The 13,535-nt window shown below is 50.3% G+C and overlaps 1 protein-coding gene across 5 annotated transcripts in view; it reads left to right on the top strand.

Annotated features, from left to right (window-relative positions):
• The window catches only part of MACROD2 (mono-ADP ribosylhydrolase 2), a 1,386,515-nt gene that overhangs the window by 20,882 nt on the left and 1,352,098 nt on the right, over positions 1-13,535 (top strand). For all 5 annotated transcript variants that reach the window (XM_075925642.2, XM_075925641.2, XM_075925640.2 and 2 more), the window contains exon 2: positions 8,344-8,460. In XM_075925642.2, the coding sequence (XP_075781757.2) occupies positions 8,344-8,460 (117 nt within the window). The remainder of the gene's footprint in view (positions 1-8,343; positions 8,461-13,535) is intronic.

Below are 13,535 nucleotides of genomic sequence, written 5' to 3'. Positions count from 1 at the left end.
GTGGCTCAGACCTAGTCTTGGGAGTAGCCCAGGCATGGGCAGAAGGCCCCAGTCCAAGCTAACATCTGGAGCACAGTAGGAGCATGGCTGAGGCATCCCCAGCCCTGTGGCTCTCTGGCTCTGGGCACACCAAGATAGTGAGTGAGAGGGACAGAGGCTTGAATGATCAGCTGTTTCACTTGGCTGCTCCTGACACGTGACTGAGATTCACCTGCATGGGACAGCTGCTCAGGAGGGGTGCACAAATCAATTTTTCTGCAGTAAAAGAGTGATATCTGCAGGGACATTAATTCTGCACTTGTACAGTGGCTCAGAATTCCCCCGGGAGTAATTTCTCTGATTGTGAATGTCCATACTAAAATTGAGCAGTTCTCTGCCTAAGATTAATCTCTTCTGCAGACTTGTAGAGAAACATAGATTGGGTTGTGCACTGATTATTTGAACTCTGAATTGCTTCCAGTCTCTTTCTATGAAATATGTGTCAGTGAAAAGCCATTATGCTGCCTTTGTCTACCTGATTGCAGTAATGATGAATGATCTCTGATAGACCTCAGCCATTTGCTGTAAAAGCTGCACAGCTATGCCATCCCTAACTTAATCATATCCTGTATGAATCCCTCTTTGCAGTGCTGTTGAAGGCAATATACCTTTGTCAGGAGTAGTAGTTTATTTACACAGCCACGCAATGTTCATGTCTACATATATGTCACTTGAATGGTGCACGTTAACCACACCTTTTTTTTTTTTTCTTGTACCAACTGTTTCAAACTTGTCAATTTCAGACAACTACAGTCTCTGTTTGAAAGAGCCATGTTGGGGAGACTGGAGAGATGGCAGATACTATGAGCATGCAAATGGGGCAAGGGAATATGGTGGCATTTGCAAGCCAAGAACGATGCTGGAGGGGCACGTAAATGTTTAGAGCTTCAGGATGAGAGATAAGTTGATTACCCTACCAGCCACCACTGTGAAAGTGTGTTTTGGGTGGGGAAAACAATGGGGCTACGTCTACACTGGCCCCTTTTTCCGGAAATGCTTAAAACGGAATACTATTCCGTTTTCAGTTTTTCCGGAAAAGGAGCGTCTACATTGGCCCCGGAGTTATCGTCATAACGAAGCGTTTTTCCGGAAAAGCGCGTCTACATTGGCGGCGCGCTTTTCCAGAAAAGCAGAAGCCGGGAGCCATTTTGAAGAGGGCAAAGGCTAGCAGACCTTTCCGGGGGTGGGGCCAGAGCACTGTTCAGACACGCGGTTAAAGGGGTCTCGCCGGGCAGCCGTTGGTCTCCTGCTCTCGTGCCTTGGGGCCTCTGCCAGGGACTGACACCCTTCGCAGGTCTGTGGGTGCCCTTTGACTTTTGGGGACACCACCCTTTGGCCCCCAACTGCTTTTCCCTGCGGGTTTTTTTTCTGCCCTGCTCTGTCTACTATGGAGCCAGGGGTGGCCATGTGCCTGTTCGGGCCCCTCTTGGGGCTGTTCAGGTGGCTGCAGCTCGTGCTGCAGGCCGGTGCCATGCTGTTCATGGACCAGGAGGCAGAGATCGCCTTGGACGCCCTCACCAGGGGGGCCCTGGCAACCCCGTCTCATCAGCACCCCACTGTATACCGGCCACTCTGGAGTTTGGACATCAGCACCGGTGTGGTCCTCGGACTATGGGACGACCACCAGTGGATCCGGAATTTTCGGATGAGGAAGCAGACCTTCTTGACGCTGTGCACCTGGCTCACCCCCGCGCTGCAGAGAACCGCCACCCGGCTGCGGGCACCCATCCCCGTCAACAAGAGGGTTGCCATCGCGCTGTGGAAGCTGGCCACACCGGACAGCTACCGCTCAGTGGCACACCAGTTCGGGGTGGGAAGATCCACCGTTGGAGTGATGGTCATCCAGGTAAGTCCCAGGGGGAGTGGGATGGCGGGAGGGTGCTCCACTCCAGGCCCAGGGACAGCCAAGACTCCAGGCTGGGTCGCCCCGGGGTTTCGGCCGTCCCTCCCTTGCACAGGCCCACTGGTGGGGAGGGCGTGGGGCGAGGGGGGCCCTGGGGGGTGTGTGTGTGTGTGAGGACAGAGGGAATCAAGGGGGAGGACCCAAGGGAGCGCACACTCACCCCTGGCTGTATGTAATGTGTTCCCTTGTGTTTCTCTGCACCCTTCTGCAGGTTGTCCACGCCATCAATGACGTCCTGCTGCTGAGAATCATCCGCCTGCGCGACGTCGATGAGACCATGGCCGGCTCCGCTGCCCTCGGGTTCCCCTACTGCGGGGGAGCCCTGGACACCACCCACATCGCCTTCCGGGCCCCGGAGCATCGAGCAGCCCACTTTATGAACAGAAAGGGGTACTGCTCCATCGTCCTGCAGGCCCTCGTGGATCACCGGGGCCATTTCCTGGACATCTACGGCGGCTGGTCCGGCCGGGCACACGACGCCCGCATCCTCCGGAACTCAGGACTGTTTCAGAGGTTGGAGGCGGGCACCTACTTCCCCCGGCGGGACTTGACTGTCGGGGATGTGCCGATGCCCATCGCATTGTTGGGGATGCGGCCTACCCCCTGATGCCCTGGCTCATGCGGCCCTACACAGGGCAGCCGGACCAGAACCGGGCCCAGTTCAACGACCACCTCAACCGGGCCCGAAACCCAGTGGAGCTGGCATTTGGACGCTTAAAAGGCCGCTTCCGTTGTTTGCTCACCTGTCTCGACATGGGTGAGCAGAATGCAACGGAGGTGCTGGCCGCGTGCTGCGTGCTCCACAATATTGTGGAGCGCAGTGGGGAGGCCTTCCTCCCTGCATGGGTGGCAGCTGAGGCACAGACCTTGGACCAGCCCGCCACAGCTGCCATCCGCCAGGCGCGCCAGGAGGCGGTGCGCATTAGAGAGGCCCTGGTGGACATGTTTGCCCAAGCCCCCTAGCAGGGTCGCTTGGGTCACCCCAGAGTACTCCGTCCCAGCTCCTACCCTTCCCCACCTCCTCCCCTTACCCCCCCCCCCCAATAGTATAGTAAAGCGTCGGGTCACAGCACATTGCGGCCGTCATCGAGTCTGTTCGTCGGGTGCGTCGGGTGTAGTTAGGGTTTTTATTTTAAGTTAGGCTAGGGTTTAGGCCACCATCGCCGTCCTGAAGAACAGCCAACAGGATTTGGGACTTGTGCAGAAGGCTCACATCAGTGACATCTTCGATGGATCTCCTGGCTGTTCCTCTCCTGAGGCCCGGAAGGACCAAAGGATCGAGGTGGCCAGCAACACCACAATCGTCCTCCCTGCGCCTAAGACTATGTTTAATTATCTGATGTGTGCATCTTGTAACTGTTCTTGCTAGTTTATCTTATGTAAATATAGTTTGTGGTTTACATGTTACTGAAAAGTGTCAGCATTTATTTCTGCGCCACAAACTACTGACCGCTTACGAAGGGCCCCCCCAGTGATAGAGTACAGATTTCGTTCTCCACAGTTTGCCACCATGTTACATTTAAGTGGCTACTTGGCATCTCACATCATTTCGTACACTACCTAGAGTTACACAATACCCAACACAGGAATGAACAGCAAAATAGAGACCTGTTTATTTACAAGGTGGGGGAGACCTTCAACTGGGACAGGAGGGGGGGCGGTTACTGGGATGGGTGGCCCCTGTGAGCGCTCCGCCGGGGGCCAGCCTGCCCACGCTGGGCAGACCACATCGGGGCAGGCTGCACGCGGAGGTGGCCAGGGGCAGGGGCAGGAACAGGGTCAGGAGCTGGGATAGGAGGAGGGGCAGGAACAGGGCCAGAAGCTGGGATGGGAGGGGGCATGAGCTGTGCTATGGGAGGGATGGTGGGGGCCTGGGCTCCGCCCATGCCATAATGAATAGCATGCACAATATATGCCGTCAGCATGTCCATGGTGGTGCGCATCCCTCTGCATTCGTCCAGGAAGGCAGCCCAGGCATCCTGCCGCCACTGCAGGTCCCCCTGCACCCGCTCCTCGATGGAGGCCTGGATTGCCTCCACAGCGTTGACGTGGCGCCGAAGCAGCTGGTCCCTCTGCCGGAGCCTGTGCCTCCGGGGTTGGCCTGCTGGGGGTGCCGCTGCTGCAGTAGAGGGTCTGGTGCTGGGTCCTGCTGCAGGGAACAGAAGAAAGGATGGGTCTGTCATGCAGGCCGTCCACTGTCGCCTCCAACCCTGAGCCCAGGTGACCCCACAGTTGTGTGGCTTGGGCCCACTCGGTTCCCCTCCTGCCTGCCCCTGGAGTAGGGTCCTCCCTCCAGGGTATTGTAAGCACCAGTCTGTATCCTGGCCCCGTGCAGGGCGGCAGGGTGCTTGTGCAGCGTTCACCTGTGGAACTCCCTGCCGGTGGAGACTGTGAAAAGCTTTGGGTTAATCACTGGTGTTTGACAGGGAACGAGATGCAGTGCCTGGGAGCACATCTGGCAGAGGCGGTCTGGCCTCTCAGATCCCCTCGCGTGGGATATCTCCTGGACGGAACCAGAAAGAATGACTGGGTGGGGGGATGTCCCATCCTTGCAGCACAACTCAGGGGCCCTTCTCCCTCCCACGATCCCTCCCGCAAGCCCGGTAGCCTAGGAACATGTGTGGCCCCAGTGGGGACTTCCCTTGGGGAACCAGCCAAGGCACCGGGAGCAGGCGAGGGGCTCGGTGGGGGCCACGTTCACAGGACCGTGATGCTGCGGTCTACCCAATAGAAGCTAGCTGTGCCTCACAGCCAGGCATGGGACAGTGTGCCGTTCTCTGTGCTGCACCCTTGGCGGAGCTGCGGGCTCTGGGCTGAGTCCCTGGGGCCCTGGCCGGTTCCAGCCGGCATCCACCCTTCCCCCTGGTCCTGCCGAATGTGCGTGAGCAGCAGGGTCCCAGGCGTGGCCTGCAGCTGCCTGGCGTGGCCACATTCCGCTCTGTCACCAGGCTGCACGTGGTTGCACCTGCTGCTTGCTGCCTCATGCTACGCAGCGTGCTGCTCACGTGGCCTGAGTGACATGCTCTTCCCCTCCCCCCTCCGGGCACCTGGCTCCCCACCCCCCCGCCTTCCGCCCCCCACCCTTTGGGAGTGCAAACTCCACAGACTCATCAGTGGGTTCCTCCCCGACCTCGGAGGAGTTGCTGGAGGGGGCCTGCTGGGTGGTAATGGTGGCCTCCTCGCCAGATGCACTGCCGCTGTCTTCTCCCTCCTCCGGCTCGGTGGGACGGTTGATGGGTGGGCGCTGGCAGGTGTCCATGGGGATCGGTGGGGCTTGAGGGGCGGGCTCACCCAGAAAGGAGTGGAGCTCCTCAAAGTATGGGCAGGCGTCGGGTCCTGCCCCCCTGCCCTCAGTGGCCCTGACGTACACCAGCCGCAGCTCCTTCACTTTTGAGCGGACCCGCTCACAATTGCGGCTGGGGTGTCCCTGCTGGGCCAGGTTCTGTGCAAGCCAGGTGTACAGATTGGCATTGCGGCGCTGGGAACGGAGGTCATGGAGACCCTCCTCCTCCTTCCATGACTCCAGGAGGGTCTCCAGCTCCCTGGGGGTCCAGGATGGGGCCTGCCTTTTGCGGCCCCTGGGGGTCTCCTCCGCTGGGGGTCCAAGGGGGCTCTCCAGCTGGAGCCGCCATGGCGCGGTGAGTTGACCCATTGGGCAGCACCAGCAGGTGGCAGAGCTGACCCAGGCAGGCTCCTGGCACGTGCGCCCAGCAGCCTGAGAGCTCTTTAACAGCGCGGGCTTACCAGGAAGTCCGCGGCTCCTACGGGGTCTCGCGGCGTCCAAACCGCTTTTTTACGTTTCTTCTGCTTTTCCGGAAAAGCTGTCTACACTGGTCCTTTTCCGGAAAAGCTTTTCTGGAAAAAGGACTTTGCCCGAGCGGGAGCAGCGTACGGTTTCCGGAATAGCGGCTGATTTTGTACAGTACAGCGTTGATGCTTTTCCGGAAATTCAAGCGGCCAGTGTAGACAGCTCGCGGCTTATTCCGGAAAAGCAGCCGCTTTTCCAGAATAAGTGGCCCAGTGTAGACACAGCCTGGGGGAAAATGTTTGGTGAGAGATTTGGAGAGACTAGGATTGGAGACTCAGGCTCTGAGTTTCCATTTGCCCAGAGGCTATTAGACACCTGGAACAGAAGCTAGCACAACTATGTAGCCTAAAAATCCATTGTAAAGATAGATACGTGCTAAGAGTCTTCCTCCTGGGTGCTAGGCCGGGAGTTGGTCTGGCTTCTTACACAGCTGTCTTCAGAATTTTGAGTTCTGAAGAGATGCTATCTTGGTGATTTTCCTCTTTCGGTGAATTATGGTTATCCTCAGGAGGGCCAAGGTGGTTCAATAATGGCATGCCATTCCAGCTCCTCCATAAAATAGGACTGTGGTTCTCAAACAGGGGTCTAAATCCTACCAAGCAGGACTGACATTAGAGTTTCTAGGGCTCATGGCAGAAAACTGAGGCCCTTTCGCATAGGACTGCAGCACAGGACCTAAAGCCCCACCACCTGGAGCTGAATCAAAAACTGGAGCAACCTAGCTTCATGATACCCTCTTTGAGGTGGGGTGTCAGGCAGTTTCCTTGCTTGGTACTTCCTAACACAATCCCTGCCTTTCGTGCAGAAACACGTTGTGACGTAGCTGGGCGAGGATGTTTTTATAGCCTATTGGGAGGCCATTAGAAAGACAAAGGGTGACCATCCCTGAAATAGCTTACCTGAGCATCCTGGACTTGTCTGGGATGCTTCAATGTGCTTGTTATTTTCCTAGCTCTTGATACAACACTGGTCAGTGTCCTGGCTTATGCTTAGCAATGTTGTTTGTTTCTTTTTAGGGTGGTAAATTGCCAGAACTTGTTGTACTAGCTCTTCTCCCAAATGGCAAGGTCAGGGATACTGCCACGGCTCCAAGTAGTTGCACAAACAATGGAGCAATGTTTCAGGAATAATATTGAATGAACAAGTTATTTATTAGTTCCCATAATAGAAGAACTAGAGGACACCAAATGAAATTAATGGGGAGCAGGTTTAAAACTAATAAAAGGAAGTTCTTCTTCACACAGCGTGTTGTCAACCTGTGGAACTCCTTGCCAGAGGAGGCTGTGAAGGCTAGGACTATAATAGAGTTTAAAGAGAAGCTGGATAAATTCATGGAGGTTAGGTCCATAAAAGGCTATTAGCCAGGGGATAAAATGGTGTCCTTGGCCTCTGTTTGTCAGAGGCTGGAGAGGGATGGTAGGAGACAAATCGCTTGATCATTGTCTTCGGTCCACCCTCTCTGGGGCACCTGGTGCTGGCCACTGTCGGTAGACAGGATACTGGGCTAGATGGACGTTTGGTCTGACCCAGTACGGCCGTTCTTATGTTCTTATGTAGTGTTGATGATTTCAATATAGGAATAAATGGCCGAAATCTTGCCCCATACCAGTGTTTAACTTGATCCCAGAACAGTAAGAGCACATTGGTAAACAGACAGGTCAGTCATGGACTCCAAAACAGTACGTAGAAGCATTGTGTGCACAAACTTTGACGTCAAATGTACTTGCATGCACACTACTATGAGTTAGTGTGGACTAATCCCTTCTTGCCTTCCCCACCCCCAATGTAGATAAAGCCTTCACTCAAATTAACAATAGTAGAACAACCCCAAGACTGCTTCCCATGAAACTGATATATACTTCCCTGGGTATTTTTGACTGTTGAATGAGTAGCAGTAGAAAACAGACTTAATTGCTTGTGTAAATTTGTAAAAATAATGTCTAAACATTGTTTTTGTAACAGCTTTGCCTGAACCACATATGGCACATAGAATTTATGAGATTTTTCTTTCTTAAACCAAAACCATCCAAAATACCCTGTAATATTAGATAACTTGCTTTGACCAATTCTTTTCATAATATGTTAACTGGCTTTTTGGTAAGTCTTCTCAAGCCTCTTAGGTAAAGAGATAGGGGTTTCAGCCTTGTTAATAGATTAACAAAATATTAAAAGCCTAAGGAATTTGAAAAAATAAAAATAAAACCGGGTATAAAAGTGTTCCAGTTTTACATAGTATGACACATCATCTCTACTCCTCTGGTTCATAGCTGGGAGTTGATTGTGAGCCAGAAGGGGAAGGCTCTATGACTGGTAGAGAGGATGACTGGAAAGCTGTGGGGATAATGGAGGAGGCAGCTGTTTGTGGGGGCTTAACTGGGACTTCCATAGTAGCCCCATATATATACAGGCAGTCTCGGTATGTGTCATACATGTTGGTTTATATCATACAGCACTTGATTCTGTAATATACATCCCTCTTAAACAAGAATACCTATCTTGCTTCCTGGTACCAAACCGTTCCACCATGTGGCTGAGAGCAACATTATTAAGTTGTTTTGTTTTTAAAAAAGCCCTCCATGTCTTTGTTAAACAGAGCGTTTGTTGAAGATGACGTTGGAGGACAGACGCAAAGAATACTTGAGGGATTATGTTCCGCTGAAAGACATTCCAACATGGATGGAAGAAATAAAAAGCAAGAACCAAAGTGATGGTATGTAAAGAGAACGTTGTGGACAGGGGGATCTATAAAGAAATTAACTAATGTATATTTCTTTTCACATATGAGTAACATTAGCTGCAATGTCTAAATTAATTGTATTTATCAGTGGCTTCTTAATTGATTGAAAATTTGCATTTTTTCACATATTTAGTGGGTTTAATAGAAATTACATAATATAGGTAATTTTGGTCTTGGTTCTCTTATTCAATAGCAAATGCTTTTAATCTACAGAATCTATCATGGAACTAATTTTCTAATTCTGTCTAGAACAGTAGTTCCCAAACTCTCAGCATCATGCCCCCTTTTTGATTTTTGAGAAACTTTCACTCCCCTCCCCACCCCAGCAAAACTTGTTGAGCCAAAAAAAAAGAGCAGCAATACTTGGGGGGAGGGGGGGCGGACACTTCGCGCCCCCCCCCCCCCCCGGAATTTCTTCATGCTCCCCCGTTTGGGAACCCATGGTCTAGAGTGTACAAATACAAGTGGCTGGATGCCTTTACAAGACCTGAGGTTTAAGCATTTCTTGAAGCATGCAATTTGTCCCAACATGTGAGACCCAAAGACCCTTCCTAAAATCACTTACCTGGCAGGGATGTCTAGTTTGAGAGCCTCCACTGATTTCATTGTTGGCAGTAATGTATTGGTAGAGGTAACCAGCTTCTAAATAATTTTGTGCTGCATTGGTTTCAACCAGTACCTTGAATTACACCTAAGAATCTACTGATGGTCTGTACTAATTATGGAATGCTGGTGTTGATACGCTTTATGTATAAGATATTGCCTAAAGAGAAGGAACGCTGACTTCAGTTTCTAGATGTCTCCTCTTTGCAAGTCTGCATGTTTTGAGTCCTAATATGTTACAGTCTTATAGTCAAGATCTGTACTAAAGAGATCTCATAGCACATTTTATTCTTTCTATTCTAATAGGCTTTAATACTGCACTCCTGCCTATACTATCGAAGCACCTTCCTGTAGTGCAGCAATGGACAACCAAGACTAATGAGTGGGCTGCATGAGTGGCTCTTCTTTGTCTCAGTGGGCTGCATGGTTGCAAGTGGTGGGCAGCCTGCAGCCCGTGACCTACTGGGGTTCCACCTCTGGCCGACGAATCCCCCCTCTTCCCTCTTTACTCACACTTGTTGCACGCTGGGGCACTGGAGTCCCATACTTCCTACTCCTCTCTCCCTCCCTCCCTCCCAGCACCTCTGGAGTACCAGGAATTTGCTGATTCGCACTATGTCCCTGCTCCTTTGCCTCCCAGACTTGAATGCCACAAATCAGAAGATTCTGAGGCAAAGATTCATGGTGCTCCGAAAGTGCTGGGAGGGAGAGGGAGAGGAGTAAGAAGTTTGGGGCTCCAGTGTGGTGCCCATAGGCGCATAGTGGAGGGGGACAAATGGGGGCGGTGGAAGGCTATGGGGTGTAGATGGATCCCCAGTGGGTCACGTGCGGCCTATAGGCCGCAGGTTGCCCACTAATGCTATAGTGTGTTAAGCTACATGACAGCACATCTGTCGCGTTGGGTTCTCATCCTCTTCCCCAAGAGAGAAGCATGTATAGTGGAATGTCTTGTTTTGGCAGTGGTTTTAATGAACAGCTATGTGTTTCTTTGTTTAGAAAAGGCAAGATCAAAGAATTGTGCCGTTCACTTAGAGCTTAAGATGATTAGGTTTGTGATGGCCCTTATTTCCTGAGGGAGTTAATTTGGCAGTATCTGACCACCCCAAAGAAACTTTTTTCCCTCTCTGTGGGGCACATTTTACTCATCCTTGTTCCATTGTGCCAGAAAAGTATAGTTATCAACTACTGTCTTCACCCCAGAGCTTTAGATGATCTTCTAGGTACCCTGGACCTAGATCAGGGGTGAGAAATAATTTTTGGTAGGGGGTCACTCCAAGATTTTGGAGAGTGGTCAAGGGCTGCACTTTTGTATGCAGGAGATGCGAGGTCTATCATGGAGGTTGGGTACAGAAGAGCACACGGGGTAAGGGACTGGGGTGCCTTAGACAGTGTGAGGTCTGAGAGGGAGTTGGCGTAAGGAGGGGGTTGTCATCTGGTTCAGGAGATTGGGATGTATGATCAGGGAGAGAGTAGGGATGCAGGAGAGGATTCTGGCCTGGGGGAGGGATATAGGAGGGGATGCAGGGTCTGGGAGGAGGTTGACCTGGGACGGGGGTGCAGAAGGTTTGGAAAGTGACTTGGGAGAGTAAGTTGGGGTTTGGGAGGGGTAGGGTGCCAGAGGCAGGTCTCAGCTAGAATGCGCTTATCGAAGCATTTCCCAGCCTGTAGCACCCCAAAGGCAGGCTGGGCTCCCAATTGAGGCCTAATGAGAGTAGAGCAGAAGAATGACTTCTCATGTCTTGCTTACAACAGTCCTGTTAATGCGTGTTTGCTTCTTTTTTTTTCCTCAACAGTGTCACACTGTTGACTCATATTTAGCTTGTGGTCCTTTATGATCCCTAAATCCCTTTCTGGATAGTTTAAGTCCCCTGTCGTGTGCTTCAGTGTATTTTTAGATCCGAGGGAAATCATAACATACCAGAGGGAGAGAAACTTAACTACTTCCTTATTTATTATGGCGCTTGAGCAGTTACAGCAATCGAAAATGTTTTGCAAATCCTATGGCCAGTACAATGAACATAAGTATGGCAATTAGCAAGCATTAAGTAGTTAACACAATCCTATATATTTTGCAAGCACTGTAAAGATTCTTATAGTACAGATTAGTGCATTAACTATGAATACAGCACAAGATACAGTCAGTTTTCAGTTTAGAAAAGAGGAGACTGAGGGGGGATATGATAGAGATCTATACAATCATGAGTGGTGTAGAGAGGGCCGATAAAGAAAAGTTATTTATTAGTTCCCTAAATAGAAGAACTAGAGGACACCAAATGAAATTAATGGGGAGCAGGTTTAAAACTAATAAAAGAAAGTTCTTCTTCACACAGCGTGTAGTCAACCTGTGGAACTCCTTGCGAGAGGAGGCTGTGAAGGCTAGAACTATAACAGAGTTTAAAGAGAAGCTAGATAATTTCATGGAGGTTAGGTCCATAAAAGGCTATTAGCCAGGGGATAAAATGGTGTCCTTGGCCTCTGCCTGTCAGAGGCTGGAGAGGGATGGCAGGAGACAAATCGCTTGATCACTGTCTTCGGTCCACCCTCTCTGGGGCACCTGGTGCTGGCCACTGTCGGCAGACAGGATACTGGGCTAGATGGACCTTTGGTCTGACCCAGTACGGCCGTTCTTATGTTCGTATTCTTCTATCCTAATTCCTACTGCAAGCCAGTTACTACAATATTAAATTTAGTTCACTTACAAATCAACTGTTGCCCCCAACAGTGATCTAGACAGGAGGTTCGTGGTCTCTTTGGTTCCCACACGTTGAGACGTATTGCTCTGCGTGGCCGGATGAAAAGGTTGTTGCTTCTAGTTACAATGAGCAGCGTCTGTGGGTCTACCCTGCTCCCTGCCTCCCAAACAGATGTTTGCAAGAGCTCATTTTATAACAAAGCGAGACTTGGTTGCTTATACCCCTCGTTGCAACATACTGTCCAAGCCATATGCACTTCCCTATTCTAGCAATTCCTCATATGCTGGCCCCCTTTATTTATTCAGACTTTAATCTACGCCATTATCTCTTCTGCGTCTGGCACTTTTGAGAAATCAAGGTGTGCCTGTTGTGTTCTCACCCCCCCCCCCCCCATTCCTGCAAACTGTAGCGTAATAATTCTGGAAACTTTAGCTATGCTTGTTGCTCGTGATCACACTTGAGCAGTTTTTGTTTGCGATTTACCCTTCTATACCAATATTCCATTCATGTGTATTATCTCACCAGGTCTCTGATACCAACTGATGTCATTGTTGTGTTTATTAGCATGTCAAGTTCTTCCTGTTTATTACCCATACTTCTTGCATTTGTATACAGGCATCTAAGATACTAATTTGATTTTGCCCCCCAGTTCTACCTTGTCCCTCCTTTATCTCTGCTATTATAGCCCATACTCCCTCCCATTCCCAACCCATCTCCCAGATCTCCATGTTTTCCACTTACCTGTGGGCTTTGGTCACCTGCCCCCGTTGAACCCAGTTTAAAGCCCTCCTTACTAGGTTAGCCATTCTGTGTCCAAATAATCTCTTCCTTTTCCTTGAAAGGTGAATCCCATAGCTGCTTATGTGTCCTTGGAGCAGCATCCTGTGGTCAAGGAAGCCAAATTCTTCTTGGCTAGTTTGCTAATTCTTTTCTTGCCTTTAAAAAAAAAAAAGTTTAGAAATATCACTTCTCCCTAGTCCAGATTATTTCAGGCATCATCTACACCTGCTAATTAAGGGAAAAGGTCTGAACATCCATAGACTCTAGTCCATGTGCATCATAAGAATTGACTCAAATACCATCTCCACAAATGTCCAGACTACTCAGATTTGAATGTCTCTAGATGCCGCTTCTAGTTAATACTGATTAAGTTGATCACAAGGCCAGGTCTCCCATACCTACATGGAAGGATCTTATGCCTTTCACCAGGTTTCCTTTGCCCACCATGCCTTGGCTGGAGTCCCATTCAGGCAGATTGATCTATTGGAATGCTGTGATGAGCCTCTAATGTGATGGTCTCAATACACTGCTCTCCTGCAACCATAGATAAGGGGCTGAGTGCTCTGACCCCAACGATAGTGAGACCTGCATGAATACAATGATTAAGATAACTATAGATCTGAAGGTTAAGTTGTCTCACAACTGTTCGCTTTCCCTCACTCCTCTTTCTCTCTGAAACTGAAGCAGTCACTTGGAAGGGTTTCAGGAATTGGGAGTTTCCTGAGTCATTTGGGTGTCCTGACAGGTTTTCAGGCTTCAGTACCATATGGGTAGATGGTATTTATTATAGTCCATGCTCCCTTTCATTCCCAACCCATCTCCTAGGACTCATGTTTTTCACTTACCTGTGGGCTTTGGTCACTTGCCCCCATCAACCCTAGTTTAAAGCCCTCCTCACTAGATTAGTCTTTTCCTTGATTATTTGAAATGGAAGTGCATATAAGAGGCTGAAATGTTTCAAATCATTGTGTG

This window comes from Pelodiscus sinensis, chromosome 3, assembly GCF_052426305.1.
Source record: "Pelodiscus sinensis isolate ZL-2025 chromosome 3, ASM5242630v1, whole genome shotgun sequence".
Classification (NCBI taxonomy): Eukaryota; Metazoa; Chordata; order Testudines; family Trionychidae; genus Pelodiscus; species Pelodiscus sinensis.
This window is presented reverse-complemented; position numbering and strand designations above follow the sequence as displayed.